This window comes from Cordyceps fumosorosea (genome assembly GCF_001636725.1).
Source record: "Cordyceps fumosorosea ARSEF 2679 chromosome Unknown scaffold_17, whole genome shotgun sequence".
NCBI lineage: Eukaryota > Fungi > Ascomycota > Sordariomycetes > Hypocreales > Cordycipitaceae > Cordyceps > Cordyceps fumosorosea.
In genome coordinates this window covers 743,670-767,255 of record NW_017387317.1, presented here as the reverse complement: position 1 = coordinate 767,255, position 23,586 = coordinate 743,670, and the positions used below count along the sequence as shown (strand labels likewise).

General features: G+C 50.3%; 4 protein-coding genes across 4 annotated transcripts; 2 read left to right on the top strand and 2 right to left on the bottom strand.

Moving 5' to 3' along the window:
- Nucleotides 1-3,278: 3,278 nt before the first annotated feature.
- Nucleotides 3,279-6,050, top strand: ISF_06676 (heat shock protein HSP98; the record flags this gene model as incomplete). Its single annotated transcript, XM_018850280.1, has 1 exon — nucleotides 3,279-6,050. The coding sequence occupies one exon, from the start codon at nucleotides 3,279-3,281 to the stop codon at nucleotides 6,048-6,050; it is 2,772 nt and encodes a 923-aa protein (XP_018702768.1).
- A 477-nt stretch (nucleotides 6,051-6,527) lies between these two features.
- Nucleotides 6,528-9,001, bottom strand: ISF_06675 (Zn(2)-C6 fungal-type DNA-binding domain protein; the record flags this gene model as incomplete). Its single annotated transcript, XM_018850279.1, has 7 exons — nucleotides 6,528-6,760; nucleotides 6,875-7,423; nucleotides 7,475-7,722; nucleotides 7,781-8,218; nucleotides 8,273-8,578; nucleotides 8,648-8,754; nucleotides 8,894-9,001. The coding sequence occupies 7 exons, from the start codon at nucleotides 8,999-9,001 to the stop codon at nucleotides 6,528-6,530; spliced, it is 1,989 nt and encodes a 662-aa protein (XP_018702767.1).
- A 516-nt stretch (nucleotides 9,002-9,517) lies between these two features.
- ISF_06674 (protein pbn1) lies at nucleotides 9,518-11,151 on the bottom strand (the record flags this gene model as incomplete). The annotated part of the gene is made up of 3 exons (XM_018850278.1): nucleotides 9,518-10,699; nucleotides 10,749-10,806; nucleotides 10,856-11,151. The coding sequence occupies 3 exons, from the start codon at nucleotides 11,149-11,151 to the stop codon at nucleotides 9,518-9,520; spliced, it is 1,536 nt and encodes a 511-aa protein (XP_018702766.1).
- An 856-nt stretch (nucleotides 11,152-12,007) lies between these two features.
- On the top strand, nucleotides 12,008-15,253 carry ISF_06673 (Rhodanese-like protein; the record flags this gene model as incomplete). Its single annotated transcript, XM_018850277.1, has 3 exons — nucleotides 12,008-12,088; nucleotides 12,371-12,681; nucleotides 12,820-15,253. 3 exons carry the CDS (start codon nucleotides 12,008-12,010, stop codon nucleotides 15,251-15,253), a joined length of 2,826 nt encoding a protein of 941 aa, XP_018702765.1.
- Between the last annotated feature and the right edge of the window lie 8,333 nt (nucleotides 15,254-23,586).

Genomic DNA, 23,586 nt, shown 5'->3' with positions numbered 1-23,586 from the left:
TTTATAAGTTAATAAGACTTATTCTTTATCTTTTAGAGTAATTATAATTTATTAATAAGATTTAATAAAATAAAAAATTTTTAAACTCTACTATTAATTATTATTTAGGTTTTTTTTTTATTAATAAGGAGGTTAACTATAAAGTAGTTTATACTACTAATATTTATAGTATATAAAGACTAATTAAATCTTTATTAAAGTATTAGTTTTAATTATAATAATAATTATTATTTTTTAAACTCTTTTTTTTTTATATATTAGTAATCTTTTTATTAGACTTATTATTAGAACTTTAATAATAGTTACTTTTTTTATCCTTTATATTATTTAGATTTAAACTAAGTAAGTTATTTATTTATATATAGTTTCTATTATATTCTTATTATATAGATTAAGTATTAATAGTATAAATATCTTTTATAATATATTTATTTTCTTTAGATCTTTATAGAATAAAAGTGTCTATTTCTCTTTAATATATAGTCTATCCTTAGAGTTCTTTTTTATAGTAGAGTTTTTCTTCTATATTTAAGTTAAAATACTATTAATACTTAATCTTTTTTAAAAAGTGTTTTTTATAATAACTATATATATATAATACTTATAAAACTTAATAGTATAATAAATATATTATAATAGTTTTTAAGTATTCTAAGTCTTCTAGAATATTATTAGACTAGTCTTAGTCTATTTAAATTACTTTCTATAGTATTTTTAAATTAATAACTTTATAGTTATTAATTATTATAAATTCCTTTTTTTTATTCTTATAGATTATAAACTTTTCTTTATTAAGTATAGTATATTTTCTATTTATAAAATTCTTCTTTTTTAATATTTTATTAGAAGAGTTTTATATTTTAATTATATTATAGAGTTCTTTCTCTTTATTTAATAATAGTTAGATTCTAAAGTCTTAATCTTTATTAGAATATACTTTATAGTTTTTTTAATAATTAGTATTTAAAAAGTATTTTTTACTATTAACTATACTAATATTATAAGTTAATAAGTCTTTATAGTTTATTATATTTATTCTATAGTTTTCTTTACTAACTTCTACTATTTTTTAAGTACTTTATATTTATTTATATAGTATTCTAGTATAATAGTAGTTTAATTCTAATCTATAGTTAGTCTATTTCTTAAGTAAGAGTTAGTTTAAATATATAGAGTATATATAAGTAGTTATTATAGTATAAGTTATATTAAAAGATATCTCCTAATAGTAGAACTATTACTTAGATTAATTAATAGAGATTTAGACTACTTAATTATAAAAATACTTTCTCTTTAAGTACTTATTTATCTTTTTATTATAATTCTAAATAGTTAATTTACTTAACTCTATTTATATATTCTATATATTTATAATAAATAACTCTTTAAAGTATTTATACTATTTAAAAATTTATATAGTTTTATTCTTAGGTTCTTTATTATTAAAGTAGTCTTTAAGAGTTAGTTCTTACTACTTTATTATTTTTCCTATAAGAAGGTTTCTAATATAAAGTATTTATACTATAAGGTTAATAATAATAGTATTTATATATAAATAGGCCTTTATTTAAATTAAGAAGTTTTAAATATCTTCTTTAATTCTATTAAATAAGTTAGGTTTAAAGAACTTTAATAAAATAAAAGTTCTATTATTAGTATTCTTTATAGTTTAAATTTAAATATTAAGTAAATTAATCTATTACTTTATTTATACTATAGTATTACTTAGGTTAGTTATTACTCTACTAGTAGTAAATACTATAAAGTTTAATTACTTATAATTTTAAAAGTAACTTACTAAATAGGACTAATTAAAATATAATAATAACTTAATTCTAATCTATAGTTAGTCTATTTCTTAAGTAGATAGTTAGATTAAATATATAAAGTACTAATAAATAGTTATTATTATATAAGTTATATTAGAAGATACCTCCTAATAGTAGAGTTATTACTTAGATTAATTAGTAGAGATCTAGTCTAGCTATCTACTAGAAATCCCCTTTTTTATATATCTATCCTTATTAAAGACTAGCTCTATAGCTACTATAAGTAGGTACTAATATAAGCTTAAATTAAATCTCTTATAGAGGGAAGAGATAGAGAGGTTATAATAAAGTGGCTACTATATATAAGGGGGAGTCCCCCCCCCTATTAGGTCTATACCTTAGGCCACTAGACTATTAGTCTAACTAAGCTATAGTCTAAGCTCTTATAATCCTATTCTCTACTATATTACTAAGATTACTAGATTATTTATTTATTTATTAATCTTTCTAATTATAGTAATTAATAAATAATCTATTAATTATCTTTTAGGTTATATAACCTTATATTCTATTCTTAGGTCCTAGTGTGTCTAATCTAGTCTAACTTACTTAACTCTACCTATATATTCTATATATTTATAATATATAGTCTCTAGTATTAACTATTAACTCTTTATTATAGTACTTTAGTATATTTATAATATTATACTTTTTATAAAAGTAATTATAAGTATAAATAAGTTTTTATATAAAAGTAAATTCTAAATAAATTTAATTATTATAGAGCTTCTAACTAATATTATTAATAACTTTATTTATTCTATTATAATTATAAATAAATTAAAAAAAAAAAACTATTATACTATTTAGAATAAGTTAAGAATATTACTTTTAGAGTATTATATTAGTAATAGTATATACCTCTATGTTATTTAAATTTAATAAATTAATTAAATAAAAACTTCTTTATAGTCTTTTATAGAGAGGACTAGTATAACTAACTAAAGGTAGTTAATAGAATTATTAATAATAGTTTAACTAATACTAAAATAAGACTCCTATAAGAATATTAGGTATAGATAGTATATTTAGTAATATTTATAAATAATACGCTAAGAAAAGCTAGTACAGGGCAGCAGTCCTGGGGACACAGTCTTAGTCTCATAATCACGCCGTTAGGGCCCACTGACCCCACTAAACCGCCCAGAAACTTCCAGTGACATCACGCAGCTGCCACAAGCTTCTGTACGCTTCAGGTAGCTTCCAGCCTGTTGGAGGGGCTCCCATGTCAGGCCATGATCTGAGGCTGTCAATGTTAAATTCCGTCGCAAGGTCCAGACTTCTTCCTCTTATTATTCCTCATTCACACACACTTGAACTTCTCGTGCTCGCTGTATGCCAACAACCATTATAGAAAGAAGTCTATTGGCTTAAGCTTCTTCACTTCTCAACGGACACTACCTCAGTACCCAACGTCTACCGAAGCTGCCACACAGCCGTTCGTTCATCATGAATGCACGAATGGATTTCACAGACCGAGCCCAAAAGGCCGTGGAGGATGCCATGCATCTGGCCGAACAATACGCACACTCACAACTGGTTCCCGTCCACCTGGCCGTCTCGCTACTCGAACCCCCCATCGACCAATCCAAAGATCAGCAAAATGCCCCTCCAGGCGCCATCGCGACGATGTTCCGCCAAGTCATCGAGAGAGCTCACGGCGACCCTCAACTCTTTGACCGTGCTTTGAAGAAGACACTGGTGCGCCTGCCGAGCCAGGATCCTCCCCCAGAGCAGGTCTCTCTCTCGCCGCAGTTCCACGCGGTGCTGCGCAAGGCTATGGAGCTCCAAAAGGTCCAAAAAGACACCTATATCGGTGTCGACCATCTCATCACAGCCCTCTCCGAGGAAGCCCCTATCCAGGCGTCACTCCGCGAGGCCAACATACCGAAGCCAAAGATGATTCAGGACGCCGTCCAGGCCATCCGCGGCACAAAACGAGTCGACAGCAAAACCGCCGACACCGAGCAAGAGAACGAGAATCTGGCAAAGTTCACCATCGACATGACGGCCATGGCCCGCGAAAAGAAGATCGACCCTGTTATCGGCCGAGAAGAAGAGATTCGCCGGGTCATCCGCATTCTGTCTCGCCGCACCAAGAATAACCCGGTTCTCATCGGTGAGCCGGGTGTAGGAAAGACAACCGTCGTGGAGGGTCTTGCGCAGCGAATCGTTATTCGCGACGTTCCAGACAACCTGAAGAGCTGCAGACTGCTCTCGCTCGATGTTGGTGCGCTCGTTGCCGGCTCCAAGTTTCGCGGTGAATTCGAAGAGAGGATGAAGGGTGTCCTGAAAGAGATTGAGGCATCCAAGGAAATGATTGTCCTCTTCGTCGACGAAATCCATCTTCTCATGGGTGCCGGATCCTCTGGGGAAGGCGGAATGGATGCCGCCAACCTCTTGAAGCCTATGCTGGCTCGTGGCCAGTTACACTGCATCGGTGCTACCACGCTTGCCGAGTACCGAAAGTACGTTGAAAAGGACGCCGCCTTTGAGCGTCGTTTCCAGCAGGTTCTCGTCAAGGAGCCCACCATCCCCGAGACCATTTCCATCCTTCGTGGTCTCAAGGAGAGATACGACCGCCACCATCGCGTCACGATCAAGGACAACGCTCTCGTTGCCGCCGCCAACTTGGCCGCTAGATATCTTACTACTCGCAGACTCCCTGATTCAGCTATTGACCTGGTGGACGAGGCTGCTGCGGCCGTGCAGGTTGCGCGCGAATCTCGACCCGAGATTATCGATTCCAACGAACGCAAGCTGAGCCAACTCATGATTGAAATCGCCGCTCTCGAGAAGGAGCACGATGAAGCGTCGCAGAGCCGTCTCATGCAAGCAAAGAAGGAAGCCAAGAACGTCGAGGAAGAACTCGAGCCACTCCGCGAAAAGTACCAAAACGAAATCAAGCGAAGCGAAGACATTCACAATGCCAAGGTCAAGCTCGACGACCTGGAGAAGCGCCTCGAAGATGCTATGAACAACGGAGAGCACGCCAAAGCCGCCGATCTCAAGTACGGAGCCATTCCTGACCAGCAAGATGTCATCAAGCGGCTGGAGGTCAAGAAGGCCGCGGCGGATGCTGCCCTAAACGAATCCAACGCCGACGCCGGCGGCTCCATGGTCACCGACACCGTGGACGCTGACCAAATCAACGAGATTGTCGCACGCTGGACCGGAATCCCCGTCACCCGCCTCCGCACATCGGAGAAGGAGAAGCTCATCCACATGGAAAAGGCGCTGAGCAAGGTCGTCGTTGGCCAACGCGAGGCTGTCCAGTCCGTTGCCAACGCGATCCGGCTGCAGCGCTCCGGGCTCTCCAACCCGAACCAGCCGCCCAGTTTCCTCTTCTGCGGCCCCTCTGGCACCGGCAAGACGCTGCTGACTAAGGCGTTGGCCGAGTTCCTCTTTGACGACAGCCGGGCCATGATCCGCTTCGACATGTCCGAGTACCAGGAGCGGCACGCGCTCAGCCGCTTGATTGGTGCGCCGCCGGGCTACGTGGGCCACGACGCAGGCGGGCAGCTGACCGAGGCACTGCGGCGAAAGCCCTTCTCCATCCTCCTCTTTGACGAGGTCGAGAAGGCGGCCAAGGAGATCCTGACGGTGATGCTGCAGCTCATGGACGACGGACGCATCACCGACGGCCAGGGCCGCGTGGTCGACGCCAAGAATTGCATCGTCGTCATGACGTCCAACCTGGGCGCCGAGTACCTGACGCGCCCCGGCACCAAGGAGGGCCGCGTGGACGCGCCGACGCGGGAGCTCGTCATGGGCGCGCTGCGCAACTACTTCCTCCCCGAATTTCTCAACCGTATCAACTCGGTCGTCATCTTCAACCGGCTGACGCGCCGCGAGATCCGCAACATCGTGGACCTGCGCATCGCCGAGATCCAGAAGCGCCTACAGGACAACGGGCGTAACGTGACGATCGACGTGTCGGAGGAGGCCAAGGACTACCTGGGCAACGCGGGCTACTCGCCGGCGTACGGCGCGCGCCCACTTGCGCGCCTCATCGAGCAGGAGGTGCTGAACAAGCTGGCGATCCTGATCCTGAGGAACAACGTGCGGGACAAGGAAACGGCGAGAGTGGAGCTGGAGGACGGGCGCATCGTGGTGCTGCAGAACCATCAGGACAGCGACCCGAGCGAGGACGAGGAGATGATGGACGAGGAGGACGCGGTCGACGAGCTGGACATGGACGACGGGGACTTTTACGATTAGATGAAGCAGGGACAAGAGGTGGAAAGAAACGGCAGGTGATACAGAAACGAGAAGTGAAAAGAGACGACAGAAGCCTATGCTTTGCTATCCGGCTCAGGTGCTTGATTTTTTACCGCATACCACGTCATAAAATGGCGGGTGTAACGATTTGCCTTTACCACGGCGTTTTTCTTATGCATTATGACTTTTTTCATCTTCTTCTTTTAGAATCATGGCCAAGAGCAATTGTCTCTTTATGCATAGATATCTGTATAGTTTATACATGGACATTTAATAAATAAATACAAATGAGAAATCATATGAATTGGTCGAAACAATTCTGAAGGTGACTGTTTATGAGCCACTCTGTAAAAACAGGAAAAAAAAAACAACGCCGGAACATGCACTGTGAAAGAAACTAAAATAAACACCGTATTAAGGAGGACCAAGCAAAACCCTCCCTTGCGCCTTTTTTATACGTCTCTCCTGCTGCTATCTTCACGGCAAGCCGAGGAGCACCCCGTCGTCGCCGATCCAGCCAAAGTCGTCGGTGAACATGGACCAGTCAATCTCCTGGAAGGGGTCCGCGCCCATGGCCATGGGATGCAGCATATTTATCGGCGGACCGACTGACGTCGGCGCCCCTTGCAGTCCGGTAGGGGCCGTGAGCACGCCAGCGTCAGTCGCGGGCGGTTCGGCGGCGGTCTGCTGCCGCGTTCTCCTGTGGCGGTCTACGACGCAAATGTCAGCATACTTTTCGTCTTGTTGTCCTTGGCTATCGAGCCCTTCCAAGGAATCGATTTAGCTCTATTTTGAAAAAAAAAAAAAAAAAAAAAAACACTTACGGATGAGCTCGTCGGCCCGGTTGGCCGCGGCGGCCGTCTCGCTGTTCTTCTGGGCGGCGCGTAGGGCGCGCTTGAACAGCTCGAGGCACCAAAAGGACACCCCGACGCCGAGGCGGTCGGACCATGCGCGCGGGCCGACCTCGATGCGCGGGACGAGGTGGCGGACGGCCCAGAAGGTCTCGACGATGACGCCGATGCGGTGCGGCAGGTCGCTCTCCTCGACGGAACAGCGGTGCAGCACGGCGGCGGCGTGCTGCGCGAGCAGGTCGGCGTCGCGGGGGGAGACGTCCGGCGGCGCCGAGGTCGAGTACAGCACGCCGGTGACGATGCACGCGGCGTCGACGAGGCTGCGGAAGACCTGGTTCGTGGCGTGGGTGAGGAGCTTGCCGCGCGCCTCGTGCTCGAGCGCGGTGGCGATGAGGCGGCGCGCGGTGCTGAAGGCGCGCAGGTAGTTGATGCGCTGCACGTGCGGCGGCGCTTCGGGGTTGGCGGAGAAGTAGAAAGTTTGGATCTCAAGCAGCGCCGAGAGGGACAGGACGTGGGTAAGGTCTATCATGGTGTTAGTCGGGGTTGGGGGAGGGAAGGGGAAGAGAATCATACCACTGTTGGACTGTATAATCGCTGGCTTCAGCGCCTCGAATTCTTGCTCCCATCTCGCGACTTCGGAGCTGGAAGCATGTCCATGGCTGGAGGCATGGACCGACATGGCGGCATGGAACCGATTCAGGAATTTGTAGACGTCAAACATGGATAATAGATCGGCCCAGAAAGGCGAGTCTAGTGATGCACGACATTGCGTATCGTCGTGTTGGATAGAAGGTGGCGGATGACCGCTCATGGCTGATATTCTGCAAGCAGCATTGGTTAGTATAGAAACACGAGGCGGCTCGGATCCGTTGTTCGTACTTTTGAGCCAGAGCGCAGCAGGCCACCCAGGTCGAGGCTGCTTCCTCGTCGGAGAAGACGCGGGCTTTTCGCGAGCCGATACAGAACTGCTTGTGGCTGCCGCGACCAGTATGTGCCCCGATCATCATGATGCCTGTCATGACTATGCTAATGTATGTGGTGGAGGTATCTGTCAATAGTCGGATGACAGGGAGCGGCCATGCGCAGAGGAACAAGGCAGCGTGTGCAGTTTCCAGCGTCATGGCCGGCTCCATCAGGGCTTTCGAAATGTCTTTTTCGACATAGTCTACCAGTGCGCGAAAAAAGACGCGATCTGTGGTATATCGACGACAGGTTACGTAGATGACGACCCAGAAGAGGGTCGGGCTGGCTTCGTAGCATTCATCTGGATCTCGCTTTCGCAAAATGGGTAATGCGGGATGGAAGCATTGCAAGAATCTAAAGATTCATTCGATAAACTAGTGGGTATTTTCACAGTAATGGGTCACTTACTTGTTAAAGTACCAGTCAACGTCGTGTCCAGAGACCACATGTTCGCCAAGCATCCGGGCCTCGGTGGGGCCGGTCTTGGGCCGCTGCTCGGGGAGCCGTGCGGAGGGCGGCGCAGCAGCGGCAGCCGACGGCTCGGAGAGTGGTGTGGGCGCTTGGGGAATGGGCTGGGCGAAAGAACGGTTGTTGTTTTCTAATGCGTTAGGAAACGTTGACCGCGGACTAGTCGGCGTCCATTTCGTGTCGGCGCCGTGGGGATGCACCACCTGCTTGATGGACTGGAGCTCCTCCTCGAGCTGCTCGAGCTTGCTGCGCCTCGCCCGTCAGCAGCTTGCTTCATCAGACTAAAACAAACAGGTTCCCGCATTGGCCACTCACCTTCGTTTTGTTATGCGCTTGTGAAACTTATCCACTACACATGAGATCTGGAGTTTGGCGCATCTCTGACAGGGTTGGCCAGGGACGGTGCTAGTTCGACAGCGGACCTGGAGAGAGGGGAGAAGATGAAAACGAGACAACTTGTAAGTCTACAATTCCCCTTGGCGGTGGTAGAATCGCAAAAAAATCCGCTTCCCGGCAGGGAGCAGGATCCTAGCGACATCTCTACCCAGGACAATGACACACCTTGGAGTTGCGACACTTGACGCAGGCCACGTTGCGGCGCGTACGGTCTTCGCCGCCGTTTGGTGACGCTGACGACGCTGCATCCGCTGAGGGTGGCGTGGGGGCCATGAAGGGGGACGTTGGTCTCTCTGGTGGCTCTCTCTGCTCACGGCATGGCCTCTGGTGGCGCCGTATGATATGAGGAAACCGGGCCGAATATTGAAGATTTCCTTTTGGTCTATGCGACAAGCAAATTGCTGCGCCGTTGGTCACCGACAGGTATTGGTGAGAGAACTGGTCGCAACTTGTTCAAGCCCGCTGTCGGTGCTAAACATCGCCGACGCGTCACGTGCATTATACCTACATACGTAAGAGATGCTCCTCTCCTCCAAACCATGGCCCCGTACTTGTCGCCACCAGTAACTTGCGCTGGGCGCTACTTTGAACTTTTGCATATAATTGCGACTTTGCAGTATCTTGTCATGCATGCATGGTACGCGTGTTGTCATGTCGCGATGCATTCTTTTTTTCTATTCTGTGGGGAGCGAAGTCTGCGCTTGCCTTGGCCAACACACCTCCCAAATTGGTTTCAGCCGGGGCGACGGGTGCTTTTGTTCCCAGGCCCTGTTGTCGCTGCGCCGTCATTCACTGCTTCTTCTTCTTGTCATCCTTCTTCGCAGCTGCGCTGCTGCTGGCAGGTGCATCTGTTGCATTGCTCTTGTATCCAAATTGCAAAACCGCACTCAGCAGTTTCCATAGAATCCACGCAAATCCAATAGAGATAGCGACCGTAGTACCAGTTTCAACCCACCCGGACGCGCTGGCGTTGAGAACCGGGACCGAGATGCTGCTCGTCAGCCGGCTTTCCATGACACGGTTCCCGCCGTGTCCGCGTGGGTAGACATGCCAAAATACAGTCCCATCCTCGAACAGGTCGTCATATCCAAGATGGATCCTATCAAAGGGGCTCTTCGTAAAATCGGCCGACTTGACAGGGCCGCACGCCCAGAACACTGCGGGAAATGGAACCTCGATATCCTCAATGCCTGTCTCAGACGGTCTGAGGTAGCGGAGGTGGAGCGGCACCTCCGCTGTCCACGCATCGGGAAACGCGCGCATCGCAGGAGGTGCGAGCTGCAACAAGACCGTCGATCCCCAAACTGAAGTAGTGTATTCTGGGGCTTCGAGATCGACGGGGAGGCTCGAGTACGGAGCCGCGGTCAGGTTCTTGGAGGCCAGGAACAGGTCATCGGCTAGCTGATATCTGTCTGCGAAGATTGTCCTCGGCAGCGTCAGGTATGTGTACATTTTGCAGCTGTCTCCATCCACTGGCGGCTTATTGGAGTCGAACCCAAGTTGCATCGTCGGGTGCAATCCAGTAGGCGACAAAAAGCGCGACGAGAACGATGCAGGGCTGGCTCTGTGTCGGGCCGGAAAGGCGAAGAAGACCGCGCTTGGCTTTGTATGTTCTCTAAGAACAGTAAGAGTGCCCGAGACACCAAGCTCATGCGGCTTCATATTTGCGGGCTCGTCCAAGCCCATGATGCCAACCTCGGTACGTCTATTGTCAGCGGCTACAGCTACCAAGCTTTGGCTTCGCAGCGGCCAGAATGCTGTTACTTTGACGGCTTGCTCCTCTGCAGAGTATGTTATATCAAGCGAGGCAGCAGTATCCAGTCCTCTGACTCTTGCTTCGCATTCTGGATCAAGCTTGGTGCAGAAGGTGGTTGAGAAGTAAGCCATGAAACCATCCAGGGCTTCAATGTGCTGATGGAAGTAAAGCCCTGTTGTAGTCTCGCGTGATTTGCGCTCATGTTCCGTAAAGGCCTGTTCTGAATATAAGTGGCTGACTTTGCATTCTCTTGTGCGAGCTCACCTCTCTTGACTCGCATCCTACTGGTCCAAAGGCTTGTAGCAGACTGCACAATTTGGATCTGGGGACATGTTAATAGTTGTAGAATAGTTGTGGATTTTGCGACATACGGGTCCACGTCCGTTTGTTTTGCTGACGTATAAGAGACATGGAATCCTGGCGATATGCGGGAGCTGAACGGGCTTATCGTGTTCTGTTGCCGGGGGCTGGCCCATCGAACCTGTAGAGAGCTGAAGTCGCGCAGAACAGAGGCAAAATTGGCCGGTATCTCGTTTATAGGGATAGTGAATCTATCTTCGCGCATGGTGTTGATGGTAGGGCCAAGCAATCCGGTAGGCTGCACATCGAAGTCTTTTGGATCAAGCTCGCCCCCTGGAGGGTGGATGAAGGTGATGCGCTCCTTCATCGTGGCGTGGTGTCTTGGGTATGGCAGCCAAACGATGTAGCTTTAGTAGCACATGTGTAGAAGAAAGCTGAGCCAAGGTGATGGGCCGGTCTTGGCTGTCGCAGTAGGATAAGCAAAAGGATGAGGGTGTCAAGATCGTGGTTTCACAGGAGCTGGTCATGAGCGGGCTCCACACAAGCTTCCAGCCGCTTACCCTGGACTGATTTCGCACAGGCAATGCGCCAAGACATTGGGTCCAGGAGCTCATGTTATCGTTCATTTCAGGATTTTGGGGATTTTTGGAAGAAATTGCTGTCTCGTATCAGTTTTGGTTTATTTTACTGTTTAGCGACCTTGTGAGGACTCTTAGGTGAAACCATGGTAGGCGAATGTGTGAAGCATTCGAATACTTAAGCCGAGCAAACGTAGCATTCATGGGATAGCGCCACACATGTGCCAACTCCCGCAATACCGCCAATATCTGCCAGATAAGGTAGAGTCAGCATCTTGATTAGATCTCTGGCCAAAGCCCAATAAACATATTCTCCTTAAAATAGAGGATCTTCACTGATCAAAAAGGCACCCACATCCGGTGTGCCAAAGGACAGACCGACGGCAAATGGCGCTAAACCATTTTGGGGACCGAGATGTCAGGCATGGGCATTCCACCTCGTCAAGAAGCAGTTCCGTCATTGCCCTGTCACCGTCATCCTCGTTCGTTTTTTAATTCTTTTAGGAATGCTCAAAGCGTCTTCATTTCATTCTCTCTCTACTCATTGGTTTCGCTAACCGACGAGCCCTCCCTGTCGAGACTGATTCATGGCCTGATGGCCCTCCACTCACAGAGGTACATCGCAAACGCACCTCATCCTCGACCATGACCGACCACCAACCCTATGTCACGATCCGCGCCCGCCAGACCGCGGGGGGTCTAGGCGCACGGAACGCTGAGCCATCTGTATGTCTAGAAAATGCAACATTACGTCCTTTTTTTCGCCTTTTCTTGTACTCTTGTGTCACGGACCGACCTTAGCTAAATACCTCTCTCTTCCGCCTGTCCTCCCGGCGACGTAGTCAAGCTTCAGCAACGACACAATGCTGCCCAGATCGGCTACTCACGATATTAGCCGTGCGAGCTTCCATGTCAAGCACATCAGTCAGTTTGCGAAACGACTGGAAGACGCAAGTAGCCACCCGACGGCAACGAGGAAACTCCTTGCTAACGAGCAACTGCCATCAGTCCGCGGCGCGTGCCTTTCCCAACCGAGGCCGCTCATCACAGCGCTACAAAAAGGTTCAGGCTCTCCTCCTTCACTGGGGCTCAGACGACCTTTTTGTGCTGCCCGAGCTGGAGGACTTGCAAAAGTGTCTCAGCGAGGACTATGCCTTTGACACAGACATCTTCGCAATTCCGTCGGAGAACTCGCATCTCGACCTGATGCTGCGCATTGGCCAGTTGATCAAAGATCACGAATCCCCCGACACGCTGTTTCTAGTGTACTACGGTGGTCATGCTAGAATCGACGAATCGCGCCAAAGCGCATGGTGCGCGTAAGTGTCGACTTTTGCCGCGTGCCAGACAGAGGTCGAAACTGACAGAGATGTAGGACACGAGAACCAACCTCACCCTGGCTACAGTAATACCCACCTCTACGATTTGTTTTTCATGGATTGTACTAATTCTCACAGATGGTCTGCCATCCAGACGCTCCTCGAGCGCTCAAAGTCAGACGTTCTCATCCTACTAGACTGCTGCGCTGGCGCGGCGAGCGCAACCTTTCCCACCGGACACAGCATCACCGAGACGATATCCGCGTCAAGCTGGGACGCCATCGCTCCGGATCCAGGCCGTTACTCCTTCACCAACGCTCTGATAGAAGTATTGCAAGAATGGAGGTCACGAACGTTCTCTGCCGCCATGTTGCACGCTGAGGTGCTTGCACGCCTGAAGCATCCTCGTCCCATCACCATCAACGGCAAGCTGTTCGAGGCGAGGTCGACACCGGTGCACTTCATGATGACGGCAAACCACAAAGCTCCGAGTATTGAGCTATGCAGCGCCAGGCAGGCTCAAAAACTACCCCCATCACCGCCGCTGCCTCCGTCGCCACCACGGCCCACCCACGGCTCCGGTGCTGACCCCATGGGTGCTGCCCGAGGGCCGGGCCTGTGTTCAACCCCTGTTCCTCGGCCGCCCGAGTTTAGCGACCCCAACGAAGATACACCGCACGTCATGATTTCGCTCGCGCTAGAAGATGATCAGCGGCTTGACATCAATGCCTGGGAGCAGTGGTTAAATGCGTTCCCCGCTCTAGCCAAGTATGTCAAGGTTCAAGGAGTGTTCAAGAGTCACTCGACTCTCCTTCTTGTTTCCATGCCCGTGACGGTGTGGGATATGTTGCCCGAAGATCACGCGACATCATTTGTCGCTTTTATAAGATCCAACAACCTCGCCATCCCAAGGAATGCCCAGCAACCACAAGCGGTGAGAGCCACGACGCAAGCTCGTCAATCTCAGGTTGGCAGACGCGGCACGGAGTCCTTTGTCTCTGGTGTTTCTGGCACTACTTTTGCGGCAGACCATGTCTACGACCGAAGACCCAGAGAAGCATCCGGCCTAGGACATGGCTCAGCCGGCACAATGACCAGGAGCGAACAGCCGTCTAGCTACCCGGCGACGTTCAGTGCTCCAGGATCACCGATTCTATCTTCCCCTGGAGGTTCGAGTATCCAGCCACTTCGAACGGTGGACTCCAGCCTCTCTCTCCAAACCCTACAGCGTCAGCCAGTATCCGGATCCCCGCCTGAAAGTTCCGGGGCATCAAGGCAGATCATCCTCAACCAGCAGCAATCGATGCGTCGCACCGTTTTTGGCGACAATGTTCCCGAGCCGAGACGCTTCGCGAGCCATGTAGAGCGTCGACTGGAGGAGTACTACCAGCACGAGCCTCTGCCAAACGATGCGCAGAGCGCAATGCTGGCTTCGAACTTGGGCATCGAGCTGTGGCATCTCGAGGTCTGGTTCCATCACAGGTGCGAGAGGGACATTGTGTCCACTCGATTTGCGAGCATGAAGCTCAAGGACACGTCGCCGGGAGGCAGCGACGGGCCGCGCATGATCCTTCCCACAGCCCTCTCTGAGTTGCTGGAGCTATCACTGCCCGGGCAGATTTTACCGTTTGACCTTCGCTTGTCCAGCGATTTCAACAAATCACATCTACATGGTGCACTGAACCTGCGCGCGCCGCAGTCATTCCTCCGCATAGCACCTCTCGAGATAATTGAACGGTGCTTCGACGATGAGGAAAGCCGCAGGGTGTTTGCTGCACGGATGGGCTGCAAGTGCATACTGTTCTACTCCAAGGGCGTCGACTCTCCGTCCGGATGTCCCGCCGCCGGGATTCTCCTGGACAGGCTTCGGTCGGACGGCTGGCTCGGCGAGTGCTTCATCCTCAAGGGCAACTTCCGCGAGTTCAGCGTCTCGTTTGACAAGTTCGTCGTCGGCTCCAAGGCCACGCCGGAAGCCGTCGCCTGGTCGAGCAGGTGGCAAGACATGGTGCCGTCCGGCTCCGCCTCGGCGGAGAGCAAGCAGCGGTACGCGCAGTGGCTGGACGCGCGCCGGGCGGAGGACAGACAGCAGCTATCGCCGTACACGCCGGAGCAGCTGGCGGAGCGGGCGGAGCGCCTGGAGAGCCAGGAGCGCGAGCTCGAGGCCGAGTTCAGGGCGCGCCACAACGACCTGCACCGCAAGGCGCGCGACCTGCAGGCCGACCACGAGGCGCGCGGCGCCGACATGGTGGAGTACCTTGACCGAGGGCTGGGCAAGCTGCGAGGCGAGCTGGCGCACGACTCTCCGGCGGCGGCGCCGAGGGGTGGTGGTGGCGCCGGGTCTTCCAAGATGCAGGCGGACGACTACGCGGGCAAGGTGTATCGCGCAGGCGCTGCGGCGGACGATGCGGAGGGCTACGTGGAGGTGCCGAGGGCGAGCGATGCCCGGTCAGCGCCGGGACACGGCGGACGTCCGTTGTCGGATCCGACGGCGGGTGGGCAGCAGGAGGACCTGGCGCGTCGAGGGCGGAGCGGTGGCAGCGGGCTGCTTACCAAGGTATTCCGCCGTTCATGAATAGGATCTTTTACGGTCAATACAGACGGATATGGACAGTGGAGCTTTTTACATGGCTCTTTCTAATTCTTTGTTTCTTTGGATTTGGTTATCTCTTCGCATGTTCATGTTTTATTATAGAGAACTCGCCGCATTTTGGTAGTCATTTTTGGTATACTTGAAATAACCACATCCCAATTCTTCCCCCCCTGACTTTTTCCTTTTATATTATTTTTTATTTCACAACACGACCGGGTGGGAAACGGGTGATTTATGATTCACACAAGGCCAAAGGAACAAAAGCAAACGGGATGTTCTCAACCCAACGGACGCGGCCCATGTTCGATGCGAGGTCGCACAGGATCGGGCACACACTCCTCCCCCAGGATGTACACGAGATTTTTTTTTCTTCTTCTTGTCGTCATGCAACAATTCCTATTCAGGCAATCGTCGCGAACGGGTGGCTTTTCCTCGTGTGCCCTTCTTCACGAAGCACAAGGATGGGGGGGGCGGGAAGAAGCCCTACGGGATGGGTGTCGTTGGACAAGAAAAGGAAGTCCCGGTGTACGGATGCTGGAGGGGCGCACACAAGGCAGTCTACGAAACACCCGACAGAGGGCGTGCGTGTCTGAGAATGATGATGTACGTGGACGTCTTGTCTCTCTTCCCTTTTTTTTTTCCTTTTTTTCTCTTTTTTTTGCTGGTTTTTTTGGCGTCGGCCCCCTCCCCGTGCCTGTTTCCTGGTGGGCTGGGCAGTATCCTGAGATGTTGAGGTGCCGAGGGCATCCTTTCGCGGCAGATCGAGAGAGGGGAGGGGGAGAAGGATAACTCGTGTGTTTCTCTTCTATTTTTGTATCTTTATTGGCCAAGGGGGGAGAAGGGGCAGAGGCAATACCGGTGCTACACGTGTCAGGCTGAAGGAATGCGGTCGTACTTTTGCGTGGGAAGTTGTGCGTGCATGTTGAGAGAGGCTGGACACTTCCCGCGGCGGCAACTGCAGAGCCACACGCGCGTTGTTCGAAAATAGCTGCTGCTGCCTCCTTCCTGCCAGATGCTTGCCCTATTTCCCTGGGTACTGCTAATACCGCTTACACAAAAGTGCCTGCACATATGTACAGGGGGGGGGGAGGAACGGGTTGGGGAGCCTGGTTGGCTCAACATCTCACCCCCTCCCCTGGTCTGGTGATTTTCGTCCCAAGGCTGGGTTGAGATGAAGGGGAGTAGGACGAGGCGGGCGGGCATGAAAATACGAAACGCTGGGCAGCAGGCTGACGGCATCTTTTTTTCAAAGATCCCGGTCACCTGGGTAAAGAGCTGACATACAACATGAAGGGGGGTGGTTGTGTGAGGGAAGGATGAGGAGCAGGAGGGGGGTGTCTTGTCTGCTGTTGCGAGGCTTCCTCGATGGACGTCTTGTTGTTGTTGTTGTTGTTATTGTTGTGCGTGGATGAGTTGTCAGGGCTGGCCGTTGCACGGTAGTCACTGCCTACATGGCCTGCAGGTCATGCGTATTCTCTCGGGAGCACACGGGAGCACGGGAGAGAGGGCTGGATAAGCTGTGTGTACTTGTTCGGGAGGCTTGGAGTGAGGGATTGGCATGTCCAAGGCGCGGAGGAGAGCGGGTATTGACAGCGTCTCAAGTCAGCATTGCAATGCTGGGTGGTACGAGTGCGATGTTGAGGCGAAGTTGTTACGGGATGCAGTAGAACATGCAGCATATGGCAACTACAGGAACGCAAGAAGATGCGAGATGGTATCAGGCAACAGTTATGAATAGGCAGAGGCTTTCAAGAGCCTCCGTCGTTTACCTTTCTTCAACGATAACCTTAGACTCTCAGTTAATTTCGCTACCACGTAGACGAGCAGTCAAGGCCCACGGCGCACCCAAGTAGACGTGATACGTCAGTTCCTCCCAGCCGATCCGGGATACTCACTCACTCACTCTCCTCCCCTACTGGTAATAACCGATACCCCAAGACCAAGAAGGACGGGAACGACGACATCTCGTATTTTGCCACCTTACAATTTCCACACTTCTCCTACACTTGACCTGCTACAAGAGCTTGTTACGTATTACAATGTGTCAGATCACCGTGCAAGATCAAGAAACGTGGCGATCAGCCTCTTCCTTCCCCCCGACAAGAACAAACGCCACCGCAGGGCAGGCCTTGCAGGTGTCAGCGTATCGTATCCATGACTTGACCGGCCGGACCACTCTGGTCCTCGCGCAGCCAAGAGAACCCAAGCACAGCATGTGTGCGTTTGCTGTGAATGTTGTTTGCTTGTCACCCGAGTCCCCTGCCCTGCCCTTGTGGCTTTTGCCACCCCAAACCCTTGTCGTGGAAAAGGGCGGTCGGTATGGGACAATTTCAGACAACCCGGGCAAGGGAGGAAGGGGACAAAAGGTCATGACGGAATTAGACTTCCGAGTCGACGGAAGGGGATTCTCCTCGTGTTGGCCGTTACCTGAGACTCTTGTGGCGATGCCGGGTCCTGCTTGTGTATCAGTCCGGGAATTTGAAGGATGAACGTCTGGGGGCGGGCGGGCAAGGGAAGGATGAAAGTTACCGGGTTGCTGGAAGGGAGAGGGGAGGGGGAAGGGATACTCGGCGGGAAACCGTTGTCTAGCGGGGGTCTTGAGATTCATGGGAGGCGTTTTCTGATGTCGGCAGTTCTGAAGCCGAAATATATGACACGTTGTTATTCTTATTGCCGTGCTGGGCAGGCAGCGGCTTCATTCAGGAAGGGGAAAGGAATGTATAACACCGCCCTGGGGGGTATCGAAGGGTAACGAGAGAGAAGCCGAAGATGACGCCGGGTAATGATCCCCGACTAGGAAAGACGTTTTTGTGAGGAAATGATGTGCTCACTCTAAAAACGAAAGCTCCTCATATCTCCCCATCATCAACCATCGTCACCACGAGGGACAGACGGTCAGTATCCGCTTGCGTACGTGCCAGCTCACAAACGCCAGGAAACCCGCCACCCGCCCCTCTCTGCTAGTTATGGCGTTGTTGTAAGTTGGCCGGGACGTGTTGCCCTACGGAGTGTCTAGTTTGGGCTACTCATCTCGCGATGGCACGATGGGCGTCGTTGCAGGGTCGTGAGTGGTGGGGGCATGAGCAGGAGAGAGGGGAGGGGGGGGAGGGGATGGGATGTGGGATGTGCCAGAGAAGCTCTGGCAGGTGGATATTGCCGATCATCATCAGCATCTCCTTCCCTTTTTCTTTGGATTGCAAGGCCAAGTTGACGTGTGGTAGGTAGGTAGATGGATGGATGGATGCACGCCGTGATCGGCCTCAAGACGAGTAACGCTGGGGGCGGGGGGGGGCGCTGGACACAGTACTGGTAAACTGGCGATAGTTGACTTGTCTGTGTTGGTGGTGTCTCTTGACCACTTGTCGTTGTTGTCTCTGCTATTATTTTACCCCAAGCCTTGGCCCCCCTCGTTTCGTCTGTTTTTCAAACAACGTATCGGATAAACGTGCGGAAGCAGCCGTAGCCGTGAAGAGACAGAAGAAGGAGGTGACAGCTTGATGGCAACCCCCCCTAGTGGAACTGAGGGAGTTGTAACAAGTGATTGAATGACTGACTGACTGACTGATTGACTAGTTTGGCGGTTGGTTTTGGGGTCGCGATCCAAGATCCAAGACCAAGACCAACTACGAACAAACTAGGTAGGTCGGCGGTCAGTTTGTTCTTGCTGGGGAATAGTTGGTTGGTGATCCGCCAAATTATGCCTAAGAATGAAAGAGATAATAAAATGGTGTGTGAGTATCAAGTACCAGTACTCACTGTGGGTGGTTCCTTTTTCCTCCGATGTCTCAGACTCAGACTCTACGCGAGCCTCCCACACAACCTGTCGCCTTGCAGGCATCTCTTTTTTTTTTTGAAGTATTATTATTACTGGTTGCCCAACCCCCCGTCATCTTGTTGGAGAGATTCTCTTATCTGTGCATTCGGAAGGATGCCGAGCGTGCCTGCGCGCCCGCCGGCGCAATGTGTCAAAGCCCACGGGCTGCGGCAAACGATGCGCTTGGGTACTTTAACGTTTTTGAGGGGACAAGTGAAGATCTCGGCTTCTTGGTTTTTTTTTTTTTTTTTTTTTTTTTTTGCTTTGCCTGCCGCAATAATTCTTCTGCACACGGGACAACATCAACACTCCGTCTTGGCAGAATAATAATAATGAAAACAACGAGGACAATACATGACGGGTTATGACGAGAAAGAATGGGGAGCCAAAAAGAAGGACAAAAAAAAAAACAGAAAAAGGAAAAAAAAGCCCGAGATGAGGAAAGCCCGAGAAAGAAAAGGACAAACGTCAACGGTTCGACTCGATTAGCTTCGAAAAAGACACCGAGGGCTGGGGTCGTCTGATAACGTGGCGGCGGCGGCGGCGGCGTCGACACATTGTACGTATTGTATATTGTATGAATTGTGTGTACATGTCATGATGACAGCCAAAACCGCCATCAAGGCCCGCCTATCAAGGCTTGGGGATCATCAACGCCGTCGTACCATCGGCATGCACTTTGGGGGGGGGGAGGGGAGCGGGGAGCGGGCCCCCCCTGGTTGATGAGAAGCCCTGATGAGAAGGGGAAGAAGGAAAGGAAGAAAGCGCTCATCAGTGACTGGTCATGGTGCAGATGCCACAGGTGCATTGGAGGCAAAACGCCACCGCACATCATCATCGTGCCTTATTGAGCCTTGATTGAGCGTGGAGACAGGCAGCCAGCCAGCCAGACAGGCAGGCGGAGGGACGGGTCGACGACGCCAAGTTGGCTTTGGTCGTCAGCAAGTGGTTCCGTAGTCTGTACAAGTCAGTTATACTGATACCTACATAGAACTAGTAGTGGTGGACTAACCTAGTTTTCAGTCTTTACTCTGTACTGCAGTAGGTAACAAATGCCATTACCATTCACCAACTTGTCACAGAAGTTTAAGGTTGTCCCCACGAGGCGGTGCCAAGAAAGGCAGCCTGTTTCAAACAATGCCTAGCCAGCCTGATCTCGAACCTGTGCATTCCATCATCCTTCCCTTTCTATCATTGCCCTCGTGCCATCAGATCTACACACCGGCGGCCATTGCTGTTTCCCCATCTACCCCGTTGTCCATGCCGTACTCGGCATGCCCTACCTACAAGCTGCACCCTCTCTCTCTCTCTCTCTCTCTCTCTCTCTCTTCGTCTCCAGGGGCCCGCAGGGATGTGCAGAATGGTTGGCTAGGCGTGCGCCTCGTGGTAAACCGGGCTGGTGCTGCAGGGCGTGTCTGCGTGTGCTGTGTCCGCGCCTGCTTGCAGTCTTTGGCCCCCAAATCGCGCTGCGACGTAGGCGGCTTGATTGACCAACTGCCTAGTATAAAATAGTAGATGGCCGCAGGTTGGCGCTCGCTCAGTGTCTGTGCCATGCAGGTAAATGTACATGTGCAATCTGCAGCGCGGACCGCCAACCGCGTATTATTATTAGTAGTGGTAGTAGTAGTAGTAGTAGTAGTAGTAGTACTCCATAGTAGTAGTAGCATGCAGAAACGGTTGCCGGCCTTGCACCGGGCTGAGACATGAGCGAGGCGTGACGCAGATCTGAGGACGAGAAAGGCAGGTTATGTAATACTATCTGTACAGATACAAGGACAAAATAGCAAGTAATAAGCCAACGTAATCGCTCTGATGGTCCACGCCCCTGCGGAGCATCTGTCGGGGAATTCTTTTCTTCTCGCTTGGCCAGTTAATACACCTTACTGGTCGGTATAATGCGATGGCAGGGGATAGATGGCTCAGCGCATCAGCACAGGGCGGGCAGACAGACAGACAGACAGACAGACAGACAGACTACTCCGTGCTGCAACCGTGCAACCGTGCATACGGGCCGTCGCCTGCCATGTATGTCGGTGGTGGTTGCGCCCTTGCCTACGGGATGCTGCCCGTGTTATTCGTCACAAAGTACGTACTCTATCTACTCTACTTGTTAACAGCAGTAAGCGTGACGATGAATCATCTTTGCAGTTTGACGAATCCCGTCTGACGCAGTTTCAGCGACATCATCTCTGCCACCACTGAACTGCTCATCGGAGTAGTCATCTCCGGTAGCGTCAACCGACGGACTGGTTGGCTGTCCCTTGTTCGCCGATGTCATTTGATCTCATTGTCAGAAAAAAGCCCTATTACGAGCGCATATTAGTCCAGTCGGCTGGCAGCAGGCCTGGCTAGCAGCTTGTTAGCTCTTGACTGGTTCCAGGGGGGGGGGAAGGGGGGTGCGTGTCTCTCTTCTCCATCCATCATGTCTCTCTCTCCTCCGTCCCGTACTGCCACATCCAGCAGGTCGCATGGCGACGTCGACAGATTCACTAATTATTAGCAATGAGAAATGGCCACTGTCTTGCTCCAACTCCAACCTGCTTTGGCCTAGTACCCCAAAAAGTTAGTTGAGTGGACAAGGGAACCCCCCCCCCCCCCCCTTTTCCAAAATGTGACAGCAGACGCCACGGATTGTGGGCGGAACGGACGACGTCGCAGTGACAAGACAGACAGACAGACAGACAGACAGACAGACAGCAGCGAGACACACCCAGGCAGCTCTGACAGGTCTGTTGACACATTTCTTGGCACGGCTGTAGGCCCGCCACTTAGTTACCCGCATCTCGCATCCGGGACGGATGACTTGGTGGGAAGCAGGCAACCAGGAGAGGAGTGGCAAGGCAATTAACATCGGCTGTGGCGCTGCCTGTGCTCTCAGACCTTGTGCGTTTTCCTTTCTCTACTTATTTGTTGATCCTCGCCCCAACAAGCAACAAGCGGCAGAGAACGAACCTTGGCTACGGATGATGCTGGCATTTCTAAATCTGTATTTGATAGATTGGGGACATGGTTATCTGTGACAAGGCAAACGTTGTGCACTTGCAAAGTAGGTGATTTGTCGCGAGGTGTCTCAGGTAGAGCGAGGTGAGAGAGTGGTTGTTGCCCGCTGTCTTGCTTGCTCGGGCTTGCGCGCGCACCACCTCCGGGAAGATGGGCAGCGAGTTTTACTGGTAGCGACAGCCGGTGGCTCTCAGCAATCAATACATGATGATGTTGTCTTTCCTTGTGTGTAAGAATGAGTGGCCAGAATGAGTGGCCAGGAATAAAGAAGCGAACAGCAAGTGTTAGTTACTTGGTATACTCGCATGAATGTCTGCCTACTACTACTACCTACGGATACACATGGGACCGGACGGACGTGCAAATGGCCTTCCCTCTGCTGCCGAGCTGCTGCTGCTGCTGCTGCTGCTGGGCCACTCCGTCGCAATTCTCGGGTGCGCGGTAACGTCGGATCTGCAGCAAGGAAGACGAAAAGGAAGCAAAAGACGTTTTCGAATCTGTGCAAAAAGAAATCAGGATGATATAAAATAAAATTAAAAATAAAATAAAATAAACTAAAAGTTGACAGGTCGGGTAATGGACCCTGTCAATACGCATTGATTGTTAGGGCGAGGCCAGGGGCCCCGGCAAGTTCGGGTACTGGAAGTTTGGAGGAAGAAGAGAGAGAGAGAGAGAGAGAGAGATGAAGAGGGCCGCTTTCGGTGCCAGCCTGGGCAGGTCGATAAATCACATATATGGATCAGTGATGACTGATTGATCACTGGTGGGTGACTGGGTGGACAGACACGCGGCTGATCATGGACGGGCTATGCTGTGATGCCACCATGCACAAATTACATTCAGCAACGCCGCAGCTGAAGCTGACAGCTTTTGTTTTCCCGTCCTTTATTATTATATTACCTCCAAGACACGGGCCAGCCATCAACTCCCAGGGCGGCTTCGTTGCTGCTGCCCAGACACAACCCAACCAACCAACCAAGCTCGCTCGCTCGCTCGCTCGCTCGCTCCCGATGCCCAGCGCCCATGATCCTGGGGGCTGGACATGCATTGACTATCCCGGACCAACGAACGATATCCTTGCCTAGCGGCGCCACCGTCCACCCGGAGTCCCTCGCAGCTACAGTAGCGAACAAACCACCCCTAATAAACTATCAGAGGTTCGCTTCTACCTGTGCCGGCCTGTTGTGCTTGGGCGAGCTAGCCGCAGAGCCAACTTCAGCCCAACAGAAAGCATGCGCCTAACCTGCTCTCTTGGCCACCATCTCAACTGATCAACTGCCTGCCCTCCCTACTGGCATTCGGCACCTAACTAGTTACTGTGTCATAGTACACCAATCAGTACATGCCTCCTAGCAAAACTATGGCTTTCTTTTTTCCTACCGGTGCCCGGGTAGGGCAAGCTCTACTTGCCGAGGTAAATCGTCGGAGCTGCATTGTGTACTTGTCAAGCTGGTCAATGAATGACAAGGACAAGCAGCATTCCACACCAGGTTTACCATGT